The sequence below is a fragment of the Cynoglossus semilaevis genome, chromosome 11 (genome assembly GCF_000523025.1).
Source record: "Cynoglossus semilaevis isolate Cse_v1.0 chromosome 11, Cse_v1.0, whole genome shotgun sequence".
Taxonomy (NCBI): domain Eukaryota; kingdom Metazoa; phylum Chordata; class Actinopteri; order Pleuronectiformes; family Cynoglossidae; genus Cynoglossus; species Cynoglossus semilaevis.
The window spans coordinates 6,142,016-6,163,356 of NC_024317.1; the positions used below are offsets into that span (position 1 = coordinate 6,142,016).

General features: G+C 39.9%; 2 protein-coding genes across 2 annotated transcripts in view; one reads left to right on the forward strand and one right to left on the reverse strand.

Moving 5' to 3' along the window:
* The first annotated feature begins 645 nt into the window (after positions 1 to 645).
* Positions 646 to 10,915, forward strand: tgm2b (transglutaminase 2b). The gene is made up of 13 exons (XM_008320240.3): positions 646 to 817; positions 4,229 to 4,408; positions 5,363 to 5,584; positions 6,122 to 6,240; positions 6,655 to 6,783; positions 6,878 to 7,055; positions 7,185 to 7,317; positions 7,455 to 7,558; positions 7,640 to 7,879; positions 8,674 to 8,949; positions 9,194 to 9,354; positions 9,903 to 10,039; positions 10,557 to 10,915. The coding sequence occupies exons 1-13, from the start codon at positions 808 to 810 to the stop codon at positions 10,705 to 10,707; spliced, it is 2,040 nt and encodes a 679-aa protein (XP_008318462.1). The 5' UTR covers positions 646 to 807; the 3' UTR covers positions 10,708 to 10,915.
* A 1,309-nt stretch (positions 10,916 to 12,224) lies between these two features.
* The window catches only part of vstm2lb (V-set and transmembrane domain containing 2 like b), a 12,514-nt gene continuing 3,397 nt past the window's right edge, over positions 12,225 to 21,341 (reverse strand). The window contains exons 2-4 of the mRNA XM_008320239.3: positions 14,635 to 14,795; positions 13,702 to 13,746; positions 12,225 to 13,560 (exon numbers count right to left, since the gene is read on the reverse strand). Coding sequence (XP_008318461.1) covers positions 13,264 to 13,560; positions 13,702 to 13,746; positions 14,635 to 14,795 — 503 coding nt within the window. The 3' untranslated portion in view covers positions 12,225 to 13,263. The remainder of the gene's footprint in view (positions 13,561 to 13,701; positions 13,747 to 14,634; positions 14,796 to 21,341) is intronic.

The window sequence follows — 21,341 nt, forward strand, 5'->3', positions numbered from 1 at the left end:
GGCAGTTGGAAACATTAGGTTATTAATAGAAGTGAGATGAACAGAGTCAATGACTGTATTCAGCAGTGGGTTCATTAAATAAGCTTAGTGAAGTACAGTAAACACAGGCAGGTGTTGGAAAATTCTTCTCCCCAAATGTGCAACGTAAACACACGCTCAGTGTTGAGAAACTCCTACGTGATAATTATATACAGTCCCAAAATTCAGCTCCATATAATGCTTTAAAAAGAAATCACATTTTAGCTCAAACTGTTCTGTTATGATCGTTAAACTAAAAATATATATAATAAAAACTAAGATATGTATTGTGGGTTTTTTGCTTAAGCTTTGAATTACAAGGAAAAAGAAATATATATATATATATATATATATATATAGTATAACCCTGTCAGAAATGTCTTGGCAGAGACACTCATTTCCACTCTCTGGGTTTGGCCTGAGCTCTGGCTCTCGTTTCACTATTAGACATGACCATCAGTGCCCAAAGTTGCTTAACAGACTCATCAATTCACTCATTTATTTTCCATTAATCATTGAGTATGTTGATAATCACCACCATCGAACTGAGTCAGAGACAGTCCAGATGACAGATGTTCGTTCTAGTGCGCACTTGCGGAGGCAGAAGGATTTCTCTGTTACTGGGGGAGGGTCGCTTTACGCCCACCATCACACTGACTGACTGACTGAGTTAGTGCCGAACACAGGACTACATAAAAAGCCAGATAACCACAGGCTGAGACTCAACATTCCCGTCTGCGCTGGACACAGAGACAGACAGAGACGCAGTTCAAGTCACCTGCAGCAGCCATGGCTCAAGGTGAGTCTGCACAGGCTCCCGCTGAAGTGGACGCACTTTTTATTCATTTATTGAGGAGATCTTTAACTTTCTTTTTTCAATGATGTAGTTGCATGTGTTTATCTAGAAATACTGATATTTTTAAATTATTATTCCCTGCGCGTATCTTGTGTGGAAACTGTTATATTTTGTCTCTGCGTGCGAAGTGAAAGATTTTCACTGAGCTGCTGCTGCAGACAAAGTCATCATCACATGTGAGGCTTTACAAAGGCGGCAGTGTCACTACAGACGTCTCACATCACCACCGAGCCGCTGAGCTGTGCAGCGGTCATCAATCTGATCTGATCCCGGGAGACAAGAGCATCTGAAAAATGTTTCACCCTCGTGTTTGACGATGGCTGCTGTGCTGGGACCAGCTGGGAGCATTCACCGGTTTACTGCTGCTCTCTTTATAGACACACACACACACACACATACACATTCTAGGAATAGTTTGGTACAAGGCCTTGTAAATGCCCCACAGCATCCTTAACGAGAGTTTAAGGCTGTTATAAGTAGCCTGATCATTTCTGAGCACTTTTTAAATTGTTTTGTTTTTCTAAGAAAACTTTGGGAAACTGCAAAGAATTACTGTTCGATTTCTAACAACGGCAAACTGAGATTAAGATTCTGACAAAACAGATTACACTCCTCATAATCTATGGTATGGTCCTTCCTCCTTCCTCCTTCCTCCTTACACACTAATCATCTGCGTGTCCTCCTCCACATGCATTCATCTCCTCTTTTACACAGCTGTCTGGCAGCTCCATCTCCAACTCCACTTATCCGATTGATCTTTGTCCAAATGTGTTGTCATCTCCGAACCGTCCAAACTGTAACGTTAACTGTCAACTTAGCTGCAATCATTTTTAACATGTTAAAATTAAAAAGACAAAAATATTTTTTAGGTCTTTTAGGTCTTACTTTAGCCACAAAATACAAATAAAATATAATTAAAGAAAATATACGTGGAATACGTATATACGTGCTTTTACTAAGAGACAACAATTTCTTGGCTGAGACAGGCTGGACTGTTCTAAACACATACCTGCATGTTTTTTCTCGTTGTGTTAAACAGAGAGCACTGTTTTGACAAATTCAGGAATGATGATGATGATCAGGTCATCATGATGAATTACAGTCATGATTTATCACAATTCATCTTGATTAACTCACAGTTACTCTGTGATTAACCAGATTCAAAATTGCAATAATTAGACAGCACTAGAATTAAGAAAGCACTCAGTAATACTTAAAACAAAAAAACAAAATTGCAATACAGTCCCTACACAGTGCAGGTGCAGTTATTTACAGAGAAACAAGTCTGTCTTTGTTATTATGTAAGGCTGAAAACAGGCTTCTTCTCTCCATCACTTTACTGTAACGTTACTGTACAAACAAACTGCATTAAAGAAAGAGTCCTGTAGACTGTAAACTGTACAGGTCTTTGACGGAGCCCATGAATGCAGCGAGGCTGTCACTGCGGAACTTAAAATACAGTTTATTTATTTTCCGAGTTCAGGTCTGGCTCTTTTGACACTTGTGGCATTTTGTTTTGCTGACCTAACTGGGCTCATGCTTCACCAGTGCAGTCAGAGACGTCGTGGTTGGTTCAGCCGAGGAGGTGGCTCAGGGTCACGGCCGTGGGACCTCGGTCTGATGTGTTTGATATCACAGTGTGTAGAAACAGAGTGAAAGCCAATAAAACGTATTTACCCAGTTTGGCATCACTTTACGTTCATCATCTGGTGAAGCCTCGGAGCATCGTCGCTAACAACGTGCTACGCTAAAGGCATCATTTACTGTAACCGCGGTCGGGCCCCCCAAAATAATTACAAGGAAGATGAGGTCAGACCATGGTTACATCATCACTCTATTTAATTGAGTTCTACGTCCCAGATTTTCATGTGTTATTAATCATCCTGATTGTTTTTCCATTGTTTTCAGCTGGGCATCTGTTTTATTTGCTATACAAGGCTGCGGCGCTTTTAAAACTAAACAGAACAGAAATTCAATAGGGACGTTCTGCTTCTCTGAAATATTTCCTTAAAAAGTCAGCTGCATTTTTACTTTCAAAATTAATTTTAATCCTTAACTTCCTTAAAGTCAGCTGCATTTTTACTTTCAAAATTCATTTTAATTCTTAACTTAATCCTTTTAATCCTGGAAGTTTTGGGACAATGGTATGAAACCTGAGAAAACTCTCTCACCCAGAGGCCGTGCACGGTAAAGTTCCTTCAGATAGAACTTCAGTTACCTCTTGCTGTGAGGTAAGAGTACTAGCCACTCCTCCACCATGTGGTCCATGTGGCATGTGTTAGCAACTTTAAGGGGAATATTTGGGCTGACATTTAGCATTTCCTTCAGCTTTCGGTTAGCTAGGTAGCTATGTTTAGCTAGGTTCAAAACTAGTTAGCTATGTAGTTTGAAAAACCTTTTGTTAATACGTTTGACAGGATTTACAGTTAATGTTCTCACAGCCGTTGGCTAATTTGTAGCTACTTATCTTCTGTCTTTATATAAGTTATTTAGTAGATATTCCTTTTTAATTTATTTTAATTAGTTTTAAGTTTCATGGGCTTTTATTGTTGACTGAACAGTTCTACCCCAGAGGCAGCATTGTCATCAACCTAAAGGCATCTGTCTGGATTAGCCACACCAGCTGTGTGTTCATGTCGGCAGTGACCTGAGGTTGACGTCAGCTAAACATCAGTAGAACATCAGAGAAGTCAAGCTTTAATTCTCTCCAGTCTCCACGTAAAGCAGCAGGATGTGTTTGCGGCTCATGTCTGTGTTTACTCAGGCCTCGCCCACAGCTGTGACTCTGACACTTCACCTAATAGGAGGGTGGGATATTCTCAGCAGAGTGGGGGGATGGGGAGCACCATGTTTGCACACATTATAATGAAGTGAAATAATGTAAGTCCTCCTGCAATGTTTATACATTGACCTTTTGTTGAGTTCACAGTGAAGGCTTTGTGACACGTCGTCATCTTACCAGAAAAGACCACCAGGGCAAGGGAATATTTAAATACACTTTCACAGTAGCGACAGGTGAAATCCTACTACTACGACTACCAATAGTAGAGTACTGACAACCTTCTAAAACCAACACAAAGTTTCATTGTTTGAATGGAAATTCATTTGTTTCAACATGAATTTCTACATCGGTTCCAGGTTCTTTCATCACATTGACCTATGAGTTAATCAGTGACTCAGTGTCTCAGACTGGAGACAGTGGTGGACTGTCACCTGTCATCCTGTCATCCAAAAGGACCCAGTGTTAACCCTTTAAAACCACCTGTATCATGTTTGCTACTTTTTTGCTTTTTAACATTTTCCACAGAATTCATTTATAATCCTGACCAGTGTTTCTCTATCTCTGGTCCACAGTTCTGGACATCGATCGCTGTGATCTGGAGTGCGACATCAACAACACCGACCATCGCACTGATCTGAACGGTGTAGATCGGTTGATCCTGAGAAGAGGCCAACCGTTCTCCATCAGCCTGTATCTGCGCTCTGGCAGCTTCCAGCCAGGGGTCAGCAAACTGGACCTGACCGCTGAGACAGGTAGTTCTTCTGTGATTCGTGAGAGAAAATCATTTCTCACCGGCAGTTCTCATCTGCTAATTGTTTGGAGATACTGGGGATTTTAGAGCAAGGGACATTGCTGGAATTGTTGAGTTAAAAAGAAGTGATAAGCACAATATGTGAAAACAATCCAACACCGGATTGACAAAACACCGTGAGCTACATGAAGGTTGTCCGCTGAAGGGAAGGAGGGATGAAAAGCTGGAATATTATGATATTCCATCATGCAGTCACCTCAACACATTGACACTCATGTGGGACACTGTGTTGTCGTTTCCATTGTTTTCATTGAATCCTTTGCTGCTGTAACTTGGTTTTTGCTGTATTTGTTGGAAGACCTCTGATACCTTGTCATCAGCATAGGAGAAATCATAACATACAGTGGAATATTTGGCTAAACTTGTCATACTGAATGCGATACGGCGACTGTTTCTTCTTTCTGCCTTCTGCTCAGACAGGAAATGCTGCTTGCCAATAGGAAGCCATGTGAACAATTCAGATAACATAACCAGCCTTTCAAAGTCAAGGAGTTTTTTTTTTTAATGGGTGGGAGTGGGATTATTTAAGGCCACCCAGTGAGAAGAAAGTGATCAGTCATCATTTCTGGAAATGTTAATCACAGTTTAGGTAACTTCAAAGTTCACCGAAGCCAAATAGTTTTAAAAGTTTGTTAGTTTTTCATGTCTATTAGATTAAATTTCACAGAGATGCTGCCAGATCAGAGGGACATTCCTTAGATACTGTAGTTGTTCTAAATGGAGCATAGTGGGGGTGGGGGGGCAGAGGGGGATTCTCCATTTTCCCAGAAGTCAAGTTACTTGGAAACATCTATTAGCTTATTCATTAAGCCCAGAAGTCAAGTTACTTGGAAACATCAATTAGCTTATTCATTAAGTCATGGTTCCACTGTTTAACATCCTCTGTCACACACAGGTCCTCAGCCCTCTGAACAGTATGGCACCAGAGCCGTATTTGGTCTGTCTGACAGCATTGACACTTCTTGTTGGAGTGCTGCAGTCAGCAGCAGTCCCTGTGGAGACACGGTGGCTCTGTGCATCTGCTCCGCCCCCGATGCTCCTATAGGCCGCTACACCCTGACCCTGGGCCCGTCAGCACGGATCGAGTTCATCCTGCTCTTTAACCCTTGGTGTGCAGGTAAGTTCACACCATACACCATACGTCAAGTTGTCATGCAGCGCGATCATGTGTACAGATCATATATTCCAGAATGCTCTGAGAGTTGGTTTTTAATACCAGAGGGAGAATACACTGGACAAGACTAATACAAAAGCTGAACTGGAATATTTAAAAAAAATAGACTAAAATAAAAAAATAAACAGGACTAAAGTAAACTAAAATAATAAATAAAATACATTTGAATGGGGTGTCAAATTTATTCCATCAGCATCAGCAATACAGTTCCCCTCGTAACTGGAAGACTGAATAAATGTCATTACTTTAATCGTATTAATAAATGTTCCTGTGGGCCACATGAAGTGACTTGATGGCCTGCATTTGGCCCGCAGGCCTTGAGTTTGACACGTGTGGACTAGAATACTATAGATAGAAACGTAAATAACTTTGATTGGAACAATGACTTTACTTATAGATTTTTGATGGCAGAACATTTCACTCTGACTAATGCTGTGCTCCTCTTCACTGCTCTGTGTCTGTGCTGTTTCACGATCGTAGGTGATGCAGTCTACCTGGACGATGAGACCAGTTTGGAAGAATACATCATGTCTCAAGATGGAATCATCTTTCGTGGCGATCACAATTACACAGTACCTTCTCCCTGGAACTTTGGCCAGGTACCAACACAGCTCACACCACGGCACACATGCCAACTGTTAGCCTGAGTGTCGGAGCTTGAAGTGTGTATTTTCTGATTAAAGTCAATAACCACTTATCAAATGGGTAATGATGATGTGTTTACTTTACTTACTTTATCTCAAGTGCCTGCTTTTGATAAAGTGGGAAGATTAGTGGCTGCCAGTAAGGGAAACAATTTTTTTATCACTGTGTGATATATTTAATATATTTGTGCCACAATGAACAAATTGCACTGATTTGAAATTGAATTAACTTTGTTTTGAAAGAATAAACATGTTTTAATGAAAGGTGTTTAATTAGATAACACTGCAAGGTAATAGTTTTGAAGTAATTCAGGACATGTTGACCAGTTGATGAAGAGCTAAGATGGAATTTTTCTTTTTTTTTTTTAGTTTGAAAGTGGGATCCTTGATGTCTGTCTGAGGATTCTGGACATGAATCCAAAATATCAAAGAAACCCAGGTAAAGACTGCTCTGGCAGGAGGAACCCCATCTATGTGTCCAGAGTTCTAAGTGCTATGGTGAGTGTTATGGTGTTTCTGTGTGTGCGCTAAAAGAAACAGTTCTCGGTGCCTGCGTAAATGATGGCCGACAACCTGTTGTTTTGATTTTCAGATCAATTGTAATGATGACAAGGGGGTGTTGCTGGGGAATTGGAAAAATGATTATGAAGGAGGTGTGAGCCCCCTGTCCTGGAGGGGGAGTGTGGAGATCCTGCGCAACTGGGATGCACAATCCTGTGAGCCTGTGCGTTACGGACAGTGCTGGGTGTTTGCCGCAGTCGCCTGCACAGGTGAGAGCCTATCACTGACTTTGATTTGACCTTTCAGTAACATATACCATGTACTCCATGCACAGCACAAAGACCAACATGCCTCAGAGTATCACTGAATCCATCGCCTGGATTTCTATTTCCTGTCAGTTTCCAGAGCTCTTGGCATTCCCTGCCGCGTGATCACCAACTACCTGTCAGCCCACGACACCAACAATAACCTGGTGATTGAACGGTTTGTCAATGAAAAGGGAGAACTCATGCAATCCAGAGACATGGTCTGGTGAGTTTCAGGAGGAAATGTTAACGTAAGACGTGTGTCATGTGTAGGATGATGAACGAGGAAGCAGACAAGTCATCTGCCCTTAGCTCACTAAAACCAAGGAACAAGACAATAACCATTGTGTTTAATGTCTGTAGGAACTATCACTGCTGGGTGGAGAGCTGGATGACCCGACCTGACCTCAAGCCTGGCTTTAATGGCTGGCAGGCCAGTGACCCAACACCCCAGGAGAAAAGTGATGGTACTGTGAAAAACACTCGAAGGATCCACCGAGTACCAGTTGATAAAACTTCATCTAACATTGATTTAATGTCTCCGTCAGGAGTGTACTGCTGTGGCCCCGTCCCTGTCAAAGCCATCAAGGAGGGAGAGCTCACGTTTAATTATGACGCAGTGTTTGTCTTTGCGGAGGTCAACGCGGATGTCCTCACCTTCAAGAAGGAGAAAGATGGGAGCACATCCCGTGTCACCACCACTTCACTGGTCGGACAAAAGATCAGCACCAAGAGTGTGGGCAGCGATGCCAGAGAGGATGTCACCCATCTGTACAAATATCCTGAAGGTAGATTTAAAAAAAACAGCGCCCCCATCACAGATGCACCATAAAACCAGTCTGAGTAAAAATAAATCCACATCCTCCGGTGTGCCTCCTGACCTGCAGGAGGCGCACTTGTTGGAGTTTGAAGTAGTGATGACCGATAATACCGGCCTAATCACTCTTCCAGTGATGAAAACCCGATAACGCAATGCCTGGTTTTTATCAAATAGTTTTGAGGAAAAATGGGTGTAAATATAAGTGAAAGTCACTAGATGGCAGCAGTGCAGCTCATTTGATTAATCTATTTTAATAATCAGTTGATTGTGTGCAGAATGCTGATACCAGCAACTCATACAGTGGTTTGTACAGATGAATACATAAATATTACAAGGCATTCAATAATATTTAAATCCAGGTGGGGGGGTGGAAAGACATTTGTCCCGTGGGGGGGCATAGCGGAAAATAATTGAGAAACATTGTTTAACCAATCACCTTAGTGAGCAGGCTGCACTTAACTTCCTTAACCACCAGGCCACCACTGCCCCGTTATATCGGTATCGGTAGATATGGGAATCGTAAATTAAGTTTGGACAATATTGGCATATCGGCACAAAGTTAATATCGGACATCCCTAGTTAAAAGCACTTTGAGAGCCCTGACTGGATGATTTATCTGAACTACCTGTTTTTGGACTGTGAGAGAAAACCGTAGCATCTCAGAGGAAAGGTAACACCCACAGGAAGAACAGGTGAACTCCATTTAGAACGACTAACAGACTCTATAGTATACTGACATTCTGTAATCCCTCATTCCCTAAGGTTCTGATGAGGAGCGGAAGGCTTTCAAAAAGGCCAACCACCAAAACAAGCTGCACCATCAACAACTGAATCAAGATCAGCTCATCACCATCAAGGTGTCTGAAGACATGAGGAAGGGCTGCGACTTCGACGTGTTCGCCGTAGTTACTAACAACACCCACAGTGACAAGAAGTACCGCCTGTTGTTGAGCGCCTGCGCTGTGTCCTACAATGGCAATCTGGGAGGGAACTGTGGATATAAAGATCTTCTCAACGTGGAACTCTCCCCAGGAGAAGGTGAGACCGAGAGTCAGACACCAACATCAGTGCTTCAAACCACGGGTCACAGACTATATTTGTCGGAGGGCCACTCAAATTGGATGAAATAAAATCACAAAAAAAAAAAAGTGCTTAATCCACAGCAACTCTATGATTAGTCAGGTTTTAGTCGATTAATAGGTTAACTTTGGTTTGTCAAACTTCTTTCTTATATATATTTATAAAACATTCCTTTATGTCATTTTACGTCCTGTCCTCTCAGGGAGAAAGGTTCCACTCAGACTCAACTATTCCAAGTACAGCGAACAACTCACTTCAGACAATGCAATTCGTTTGGCTGCCATGTTGTGGGACTACTCCAGTGGAAAGACAACACTTGCAGTGAGAAATATTGTGCTGGAAGATCCCCAAATCAAAGTCACGGTAAGTAGTTTCGTAAATAATATTGTATATAAATAAATTGTTATCAGTTTTTCCACCAATAATGAAAACCTGAAAACACAATGCTTGAGTTCTAATGAAAACCTGATAACACAATGCTTGAGTGCGCCATATGAGGTGTGCCCTGAAATTAGTTTTGGGGATAAATGGCTGTATTTTAAAGTAAAAGTCACTAGATGGCAGCATTGCAGTTCATTTATTTCATCTCATACTCATACATTGGTTTGTACAGATAAATAAATATTATAAGGCCTATATCGGTATTGGGTGATATTAGAATCAGAAATGTGTTTGTTTGTTTGGACAATGTCTGCATATCAGATATCGGCCAAAAGTTAATAACGGACAACCCTACTTATTAAATATACAAACATATTATCTTACTTATTAAATATTTGGAAAGTACACAAAATATCCATTATCAGCCCCCAGTGGTTGATTGTTCCACAGTACAGGGTTTGGTTTGTGCTCAGCTGCTCTGTTTCAGAGCGATTCATCGACTAACACCTTCAGATGTTCGTTCTCTGCAGATCCTGGGTGAACCAAAGGTAAAACGGAAACTTGCTGCAGAGATTACACTGAAAAACCCACTGCCTGAGTCTCTGGAGAACTGCTGCTTCAGCATCGAGGGTTCCAACCTGACCGGGGGAAACATCATCTCTGAGAGGTACGAGGGTCTCAATCGACCGTAGCCCTGAAGTAAACTTGTACAGCACATATTTCACCCCGAAACTTTTTTCCAAGTCAAACTCAGAGCAAATAAAGTGGACTGTTTTGACCAAATTAGCTTTTAGTCCAATTATCCCTTCTCTACAAATACAGCAAGTATTTGTAGAAGCTGAAGTACTACAAATAAAAAATGCACTAAAAAATCCATTACATGAACAATACCCTGATCCTCTTTGTTTTAGGCAAAGCAAAGATTTTTTTTTTAACTGCAATGTAACTATACATGGTGAAAACAAATTGTCCTAAGGCTTGGCCAGATAAACATCAACATTTTTATTATATTGAATTTTACTCCCTCGAGTCTGAGTAGGTTAAACATCCGTCTACTCCCTGTCCATAAGTAGTCATACATGTCTCCGTCTGTGATACTCTGCTGTTCAAATATTTTTTTACAACCTTATGTGCACATGTGTTTGTGTCATAAACGTAATGTTTTAAAACCATTCATCCCACAGACTGAACTGCTCAGTTGGACCAGGAGAGGACGCTAAGGTGAAGATTTACTTCACTCCCACCCACAGTGGACTGAGAAAGCTGGTGGTCGACTTCAACAGCAGCAAGTTATGTCACGTCAAAGGCTACAGAAATGTAATCATTGGTAAATAGGCTGACCCAGCTGTGGGCCGATCTGTTCTGTACTCACCGCAGCTTTTGTTTTTAAATCTTTCATTCATCTTCAGACATTATGCAAGGCATGCTTTTTTGCACAATTTAAGCGAAACTTTCCATCTAATACTCTGTTTGAATCGGGTCCCTTTCTATTTTTATTATTAGACGCTGTCAATAAATGGTGATGAAATGAATTGCCCAAAAAGTTGTTTTCCTGATATTTCCTATGTACAATATAATTTGACAAATCGAGAGAATGTCTCAACCATTACTTCTATAAACCAGTTAACTAATAACTATTAATGTTAAACCCACCGTCTTTAATGAAACAAACGGATATAAATATATAGGTTTTCTCTGTTGTGAACACTGACCTGCAGCAAATGTTTGGTTAAAAAACCTTTAGATTAGTTCAAAAATACAGAGCTGACAAACATTTTAACATGAACATTTTTGTGTTATCATACAACAGTACGAGCATTCGTGCAGCGGAAGTTTCACGCGGTAAGCTGAGCAATCGGGCATGTGCTGCCATCTTCTGGTCAGAAAGTGTATATGTTTTTAAGAGCAACAAAAATATATTATTTTGGTCCATGCAGAACGACCTATGCAGGATAGAACGAGGTGAACAGTTGGACGTTACTTTACCGCCGACTTCACATTTTAAGTCAACTTAAACTTTCTCATACAGATTAAACTCAAACATCGATAAGATAATACACACACACGTCACATGAGGTGAGGAATCAGAAAACAAGAAGGAGCCAAATGCAACACTTGAGAGACATGATCATTTGCAGACAGTTTATTTAAGTTCAAACCTAAATCAGGAGGCAATCTACAGGAGAACAAAGGAACAGGCAGAAAACAACAACAACAATAATCAAGAACAACAACCAGAAGTAAGCTAGCAGGGGCAACAACCAGAAATATCACATGCAAGAAAATCACAAGCAGAAAAACCATGCAATTACCCCAAACTGCATTCAACAATCCCAAGTGCCCAACCAGGGCAGAGTGAGGGGCAGGCATTTATACCCAGGGCTCCAGGTTAGAAGATGACGAACAGGTGATCACAGGGAACAGGTGAGTGTGATGACACTGATTACTCAGGAGAGACAGCTATATTGGGCTTTGAAATACTTTAAAAGTAACATCTGAATTTAGTTTTCATTTATTGAAAAAAAAAGTTTATAACTAACAAAACCATTTATCGTGTTAGTTTGCAACACTGCAGCATGTCAACTCCTGCATTTGAATTTTAAATTAAGGGCTATAGTTTATTGTGAATATATCAGCTCTATTGCAGTGTTCATGTGTCAAAGCTGTGTCACAGTTCAGAAACAAATGCTGTAGTAAAATCAGCCTTTTTGAATAATTATAATAGTCATAGTTACTAACTTTTATTAAAGGTTTTGATATAAAGCTTATTTATTTTTATTATATTGGCAAAGATACTACATCTCACTTTATAGATGAACATACAAACAAAAAAATGACAACCACTGTAAAACTTGTTATTTCAATAATTTAAATTTTATTACAATGTCCAAACCGTCTCAACTTGATTTCAGAACTACAACAACTTTAAACTTCAACGTAAGATGGCAAAACAATACAAAGACCAAAGTATTTCAAATTAATGTACAGATAAATACTGTAGTAGCATTTGTGGGAACAAAAAAAAGTCATGTAACATGTCAAAAATTACATATTTATATATACATAACAGTTGGTGAGGTGATGACGACAAAATGACTGACAACGTAAACAATCCATAACTGTGACTGTAGAGTCATTTGGTTTAGTCGTGCAGAGTAAAAATTTTACGGTGCAGAGGCAGAATATACAAAACAGGCGACAGCGTCAACATCAAACTCGTCAGTAGCACGTGTGCGAACAGCATCACTGGAAAGTTGGTGTGCGCTTCAAAAAATGCAGAAACTATTAACTAATGATCTCGTTCTAATTCTGTATTTGTGTATTTTCACTTTCAATTTTGCTGGAAATGTGATTGACATGTTTTCATTTACAGACATAAGATATTTGGGAGTTTGTCAGAAATAAAAAAAAAACCCTTAGAAGCATTCACATTAAAATGCTACAACTTTTAGTGAAGATGTAAAAACAACAGAGTGGACACCGGCGGTCTGGATCAGTGGGTTCAGGCTGTAAATGATGACAGCCATAACAAGCCTGACTGTCCACTCAGCCATTTACTGCATGTTTTGGGTGTTTGGTCAATAAAGGATGTGTGAGCCAGACAAACAGAATTAACCTGCTTTGTTATAGCATAGCTGTCACTATACAAAAATATATTACAACAAGGTAAAGCACAGGGACAAACAGAAAAACGAAATAATGTGCAGTAAGTTTTGATAAAATTCTGCCCCGTGTTAGCATCAACAGCACGGCAGGACAGGGCAACAAATGAGGAGAAACACAGGCTCCAGGTGCAGTAAATGGCTCGGCTCTGCCACGATGGGTTTGTTAATTCCTGTCCCTTCACCATGCAGACATACAGAGAGAAAAAAGATAAGGAGACTGGACCCTCTACAGTACGCAGCTGTCATTACAGTCAGTGATGCTCTCGCTCGATCTTCTCTTCAGTTTTTGGACCCCTGTGTCACGCTGCGGAATCGACTGATGTTCTTGATGTTCCTGCAGACTAATGACGTCCAACTCGTGACCTCTCTTCGGCTCCACGTGGAGGTACGCGCGGACACGGTGGTCCTTCACCACGGTGCTGCTGTAGTCGATGACACGACATTCGTACGTGCCCTCGTCTGACGTCCTGACACTGGACAGACGGAGCTTGTGGGAGATGTTGCTGCCGGCCACTTTTACAACCTGAAGGTTGAAAACAGGGTTAACTTTAGGAGTTCAACCAGTTTATCTGATGGTTTCAAATCTTCTATGTAATTTTCTAAGTCAGGGTTTCCAAACCACTGGTTTGCGGACGGGTATTGGTCTGTCAAACTTCAAACTTACACTTATTTTGGTAGCTCTGTTGGATCTCTCCTCCTCGGGCACAACCTGCACAGAAACAAAGTAAACAGCTGTGAACTACAGTTAATCAACATGTAGTATTGATGTCAGGCCTGATACTTCATTCAAATACTCGTACTAGAATACGTGTCACTGTGACAGCGTATTTTTTTTACGTATTTTGTATAAGTAGGTCAGCAGTTTAAAGGAAGTATGGATACAAACTATCGGCAAGTACACAAATAAAAATACTCATACTTGTATGGGTTTGTAAAAAATTGTATCTTTCCTTTACTTACTAACCATCATAACCTGTGGTACACTCGTCCCACCACCAGGAGCTTTGTGTGCATATGTACAGTACATTAGATTTATGAAAGAAGCACGAGCCTATGAACCAGTAAACTGGAAGCGATGCAGAGACACCGAGGTATTCTTCTGGGCATTGGTATGAATTATGCATGGAGCAGACAGAGTTTGAAAATCTATTTCTCTCTCAGTGCCAATTACATTGTCTGTAGACACAACAGGGGAGTCAGAGTTCCCCTATGACGGGAGAGTCAACCTGTTTCTCCACTGCTGAAAAAATGCTAATCAGTAATTATCCTTTTGTTTGGGCGCCAGAGAGTTTCTCCCATGGCTAACGTTGTATTTCTTATTACATGTGAGATTTTGTGATGTACAAATGGAAAAGAAGTACAGCAGAGAATACTACAATATTGATGGTAAAACAGTCTCTGTAGCTCTGTAATAAAGTCCAGTAAGAAAAAATAGTGCTGATTAAAAAAATATTTATTAGTAAAAGCAAATTTTTTGATACACAAAAGCATCTTTTTTATCCAATTTGAAAATTACAAATATGTATATCTGAAAAATATCAACATTTAAATATTTTGTAAACAGTGTCAACCTTTTCAGTCGTTAATACGAACTCACATTGTTGGTGATCTGAGATGATTCCTTCTGCCGGTCCTTTATGTACCACCACTGGATCTCCAGGGCGTGTGACGGAGAACCCGCTCCCCTAAAGGAACAAGCCATCTCTACATCTTCTCCGCTCTGCGTCGTGATGTCGTGTGGAACCTCTGTGAAAAGAGCTGCACAAAAAGTGAAAAATATTGTGACAGTGAATGATCGGCAGCCGATTCTTCATAAACACAAAAAAGCTATACATTTCACAAACTTCAAATGTTTCTTTTGTTTGAGAAAAAAAGGCTTTCAGTTCAACCTGTGGCTTAGTGGTGAAGAGATCGGAGGATTGACCGACACACCGCAGCCTCACTAAGGTCGTAAGAATATAGGGAGTGAAGCAAGAATCCAGAATATTATGAAAAAAGTGAGGTTTTCAATACAAACAAATTCAAAGTTTTGCAGTGTATATAGATTAAATTTGCTTTGTTGTGTCAGTTTGTCTAAGGGTTTTTTGACAGGTCATGGTGTAGGATGTACGTGTGTATGTGGGAAGGTATAAAGAAAATGTTTCCCAGTTCAAAGCCACGTGTTTTACTTGCTTTCCGTCGTAAGAATATAGGGAGTGAAGCAAGGATCCAGAATATTATGAAAAAACGTGTTTTACTTGCTTTCTTTTGTCTCTCAGCTCACCCCAGCTCTGTTTCATCTGTCATCTTTTTTCTTTCTTTACCTTTTTCGCCTCCTTTTCTGCTCCATCTCTACAGTACATCTCACCCTGACAAATCAGACCACTGCCCGGCCTCATGGAGTGGTGCATCAAGGGCAGGACTCCTGAGGGCACAGTCAGTCAAAAGACACCAAAGCCATGTGCTTCCCTTCATCCATTTTCTACAACTTCCTGTGCATCTCTGGGAGCAGCAGAATGACAATTACAGACTGTTCACCTGGTCTGGCCTCCACTAAAGAGTCCCAGGAACCTCAGGGGACGTTATGGGCTACGTGTTTGGTTCTTAGTTAGTCCTTCAGCTTGTCACAAGTTTCCTGTGTCTGTCTCAGGAGAGATGTCCGATGTTCATTATGGTCAAGAGCAAAATCATTAGAAGGAGTGAATGGTACAACCATTTACTTACATTGTAAGATTTAGGTCACAGTGTCTTAGTGGCTAACCTGAGTGACCCACAGTACGGTCAATGCGTTACAGAGTACAGCTTTATTAGTTTCTAAAGAAAGGTACTAATACGCCAAAATATTAGATTTAGGCTTTTTAACAATAGTATGAAAATACTAATGACACAAAGTATGAATATCTAAGTGTTTCCTGCTTAGAGGTGGGATATAGAAACTTTAGAGACTGTCTTCGTGGCTCCAGTCCTGCCTTTACATCAGAGTTTTCTGTAATATTTTGCTAAAAATATCCAAGTTCCTCCTTCCAGCAAAATGTGAAAGAAACTCAACCTTTGTGCTTCCACCAACACTGTGAAAAGCAGATCTCCCCTGTGGTTTTCTAGGCTTGTGTATTCTCTGCAGTATACTGACTATAGGGTATGGGTATATAGAAAAAATATATAAATATTATATTATTTTATGATGTGTGACATCAACATCACAAAACAGTCAAATTCAATTTTAATTGTTTTTAAATTTAATTTGTAGATGAATAATTATTCAACAGACATTAAACAAATGAAGTGATAATTAATCATTTGTAAAAACCAAAATAAAAAGGCTTGTGCATGTTCTGACTCACTGCCACATATTTGGGACTTACAGTAATTCCTTGACAGGCTTAAATGATTAACAGGAATATGAAATGATTTGTCATGGCAACATAATGTCCCCTCATGTATCAAAAGTCTGCACAGTAAATTTATGTTAAGAAGGACAGTGTGGATAGCTCCAGCTCCACTATATATTTTTTCTCCAATAAGAACACAAGCAGTTCCTTCAATCAAACCAGGTATCGGTTTACCGTCTTGACTGACGTTCTCTGAATGAGCGCCCCCTGGTGAATTCTCAGATACTGTGCTTCAGAGCTGTTGTTAACACTGAGCTGTCACTACTGCAGCTTTAATCAAATACCACGTAGCATCGTTTCATGTCTGACAGATCTGTAAAACAACAATGGTTCCTGCACTGATTCTTTGTAATTCGGCTGCACAGTAAGACATTTCCAGGAGTGCTAAGGTTCAGTGTTCAGTGCCTGTGGAAAACTATAATCACAGCTGGCAAAGTTATTCATTTTCATCTGATGACGCAGGAAGACAGGAAGATCAGCATGGCCGCATATCAAAGTAATGTGATCTGCACTGAGCATATTTATGAGATTTAAAAATAACCCTGTTCTGCATTATGAGAAACTGTAATGAAAGATGAACAACAGCACTCAGGGGAAAACAACCAACACAAACTGTAGATGCACCGGGGTTCTATTTTTGAAGTAAAAATAATCGTAAAAAAACATTTTATCATTTTGATCCCACTGATCAACACTAGTTTTTTAGTCTGATGCGAAGCAGATGGACTGATCATTATATATTATACTTTGGTAATAATGGAATGGATGAACATATGGCTGTAGCCCAGCATCATCAACTTCACTGTGAATAATAAGTACAAGTGCAAAACAACAGAGTGGCGTTTCAATCATGTGAGTTTTCCTAAGCAGTGACTGTGCCAGCTGTTGGCACTCAGGACACATTATCAACAGGAGCTCAGACAGCAGCATCTGTCTCCTTCAAAAGGCTTCAGTCCTGCACGCAGGAAATGTGGTTTATTCCTGGGCAGCGAGCAGCAGTTGAGAGTATTCTTCTGTTACAAAGAATCATTCAAGACGAGCCTGTAATAGATATTTAATACGATATGACCATCTCTGTGGCAAAACACACTTGAAAGGTAATTTGAAGGACGTGATGATTGGGTGCTGGCTCAGACATGCCTGTCCGAAGTCAAGTCAAGTCAAATCACATCTGGACGGGTCAAGTATATTTTATTTGTATGGCTAAATTTCACAGTAAAAATATTGTTCATCAATAGATTTACAGTTTTCTATATTAAAAAAACAAGGTTTATATTTTATAGAAAGTGATTCTTTTATTAGATCATCATGTCTGAAACATCTCAGGAAGATGGACTGGTTTGGGTTTCACCTTCAATTCAAGAGCCTTCTGTAGTTCTAACTGACTCCAGGTATTTAGCCCTTATGGGCGGAATACTAGAGTATTCAAGTCTAACCATGACAAGACTAACAATGAGCAAGAAATAGTGCATATTTTTCCTTTAAACAGAATTGAAGACATAAATTAAATCAACATTTTCTTATCCTTCCTAGGAGATTTAAAAAAACACAACTCCTGACCCAACACTAGGCAGATGTTTGCCATTGCCCTTTAGGAGAGAGGCGCGTTTATTTAACGTTTACACCAGGGAGGTATGAAGAAGATAATTATGGAGCAGTGGATGATTCACTTTATACGTTTTCGAACCCAGCGTGTGAGTCAAAGTCAGGTCAAGAACAGAGTGGTACTGGGATTCCTGAAATACACCTGAGAATGCAGCACTAGAGCTGGACAGTAGGGTATAACTGCCACACTGTGATTTCTCCTCAGTCAGCCAACAGTCCCAGGTTTTGCAAAGTCAAGAATTTCCTTTTCCCCCCATTCTTTCTTTTCTGTCCCATTTATCTCTTTTTGAATAAACTGCCCCTTTAATTATGACCTTAGTTCATCCATCTCGCTCCTTAGGCTTATTCATTTTACGCTCTACATCATTTAGTTCCCCTCGCTCCTGTCAGCGTCTCTCATTAAGTGGACAATGTTAGTCTCTTGGATATGGTTGGCATAAAAAAAAGTGTCCAACACTATATCTCTAGCAGGGTTTCAAATCCTGCACTGGTGGTCCTCAGACAACCCTGTTTAAGTTTGAGATCCCAGGTCAAAATCACAGAATGTGCACTTAACGCAGAAAAAAACAGTCAGTGTAATAGGATATAACTTAACATCTGTGCTCAAACCCTACAGGACAAGGACAAATATAAATGTGTCAACAACACCGTTCCTCTCAGCTTGTTCGAAAAGCCTACTGATGCATATTCTATAAAAGGTGTTATCTTTCAAACAGTGAGCATTATGTCGACAAGCTTTTACAAATCCAAGTTAGACACAACTGTCTGCTGATCACAGCTGCATTCACAGTCTATAAGAAACTCCAACGGTGAAACAACACTGACATCACTGCTTTGTCAAATCCAATATGCTTTAAAGCTGCCCCTGAACAAATATACAGGAATGTTTCTTTATATTTTTCATGTCAATGGTGTCATGGCTGCTTTACCTTAAATAAAAACAAATCTGGGGAAAACTGTTTTGGAATTTTAAATGATTTCCTCAAACAAATCAAAGCCATTCTTTATCATACGTTTTCTAGCAGCAAAGTATGGAAGTGAGGACAACAGAACAGAGAGGATGCTGGTCGTTTCTTATTAAGATCTTATTAAATATCAAAAGCAAAGGAATAAGACAAAAGAAGTGAAGAGGAAATGCATAAATCAAGCTAGTCGAGCATTTTCAGGTCAAAGAAAAATATGAGGGATATTTTCAGCTCTAGTGTCACAGTGAGGTTAACGTATACATCCGCTGTTCTCTTCTTCCTCTCTGTTACACAGGCACCTGAAATTGACTCCAATACAAAGCAGGTGGCGCTCATACAGTACCTTTGTTCATAATTAAGCTGTTGAACCTGAACAAGATGTTTAGTACTCTTTTGGGGGGCATAAAAAAATGTTGAACAGATCTTAATTAGTCAGTGTTATTAAATATTTACATAAATATAATTACTTCATACTATGTAATAGCAGAATGTTACTGAGTGACACTGCATATATTATACATTTGAATAATTTTCTTGACATAAGTCCAAATTACTAATCTGTTTTAGAAATACATATATTTATATACTATATATATATACATATATATATATATACTATATTAAGGAAGTACAATTTATCATGATTTATCTGATTTAAAATGTGAATCAATTGCTACAAAGGGAGTAAAGAATAACCAGGGATAAATAAATAAATGGAGGAGAGAAAAAAAAATACAGCTTCATCTTGTAACGTTCATTGAGGCTCATTTAAACAGCCTGGAACAGAGTCCTTTAGGAGGAGGCATTTTCCTAATATGATGAATGACTCCAATAGTCTGGGGAGTCCCAATGGAGGAGTAAAGAGAAACAAGCTTTAAACAAATAAATAAATAAGAAAAAGGTGGATATTTATCTTAATCTAAAAGGCACTCCATAAAATGTTGGTTTTGAAACACTAAACTCCAGCTGTGGCCAGCCTGCCAATAGTGAGTATTAATAACTATGCTATTGTCTACAGGTGACAAGGATTTCTCCACAGCACAGTCACAGGTGACAGCTGGAAGGACAATGGAGCAGGAAAACAGCCACGACTGTAAAGAAAATACTGTGCGTATCGACAGTATTACTGAAGATCGTTGCAGAACCAACACAAGTCTCCTTGGGGAAATAATGACTTGCTGAGAACCATTCACCTTCCATCCAGTGTACAGGGAAAATAACAAAATAATTGAGAAACTAATAATCAAGCGAGCAGCTGTCCGCCTGCTACGGCCACTACTGTGGAAGTACACTGTGAATTTTTCATAGCCCTTGGGAACCAGCATTCAGAGGCCGTTTCTGTGTTTCCTTCTTGTTAGTTTTCACAGAGTATTGTAGCTCGTGTAGTTGGCAGCACGAGCTTAGAGGCATTTTCAAGAACACACAGTGTAAGGCATCTGGACTCCCTGCGGATACAAGGCGACATTATGGTCTGCTCAAATTCGCTGTCCTTGACAACCTTTAAATGATGTGAGCACTTTCATGAGCCGCTGCTGAAAGCACCCTCTCTGTTATTGGTCTGTGGGGAGACAGTGAGATCAGTGCAGGTCTAAATAAGAACTCCAGCAGCATACTGCTCTTTGAAACAAAAACATCAAGTACTGTAAAGCTGTACTACAGTTCTACAGCAAAGCAAATATTATAATATACTGTAAATAAGGTTGAGTCAAAATGTATTCCTTTTGCACAAAATTTGAAAATCTATTAAATGATTAAAACATATTTGAACAAGATTTTTTTTCATTGGTGACAGAGTACATTAACACTTTTTAGGTTTACAGTTGCTTAGACAGTCAGTCGACAGCTGTGAACCTTAAGAATATACCTTAGGATTATACCCTCAGGTTTTGTGTTTTGTTTTTTTTCCCAGGTTATGCTGATAGTGGGAAAAAAGTTGTTTCATTTCCCATCTCTCCTGATATTGTTCAGACCTAATCCTTTTCACAGCAACTTCTTCAGGCGAATACTGAAAATATTATTTTTTGTTTCCCACTGATCCAACCCCCTCTGCGATGACAGTATGAGAATACAATCTGCTGCCCACCCTCCCCATGCACAGTCAGAGCTCCAGTAAATTGAAAGCCAATGCAAACCGCCTGGGCTGGCCGTCCTCATTAAGAGGAAACCAAGAAAAGGACTGCAAGAGGATTTTCTGACACACTGGAAGCCTAACAAATTGATACACACACCCACACTGTTGAAGCCGCATGCTCACGATGTATAACAACCTGCCAGAAAATATAACATTGCGATGGCTTTTCCTGGAAGGGAACGGCTCGGAAGCTATGATGAAACTCCATGTGACTCCATCATCACTCCGTACAAGG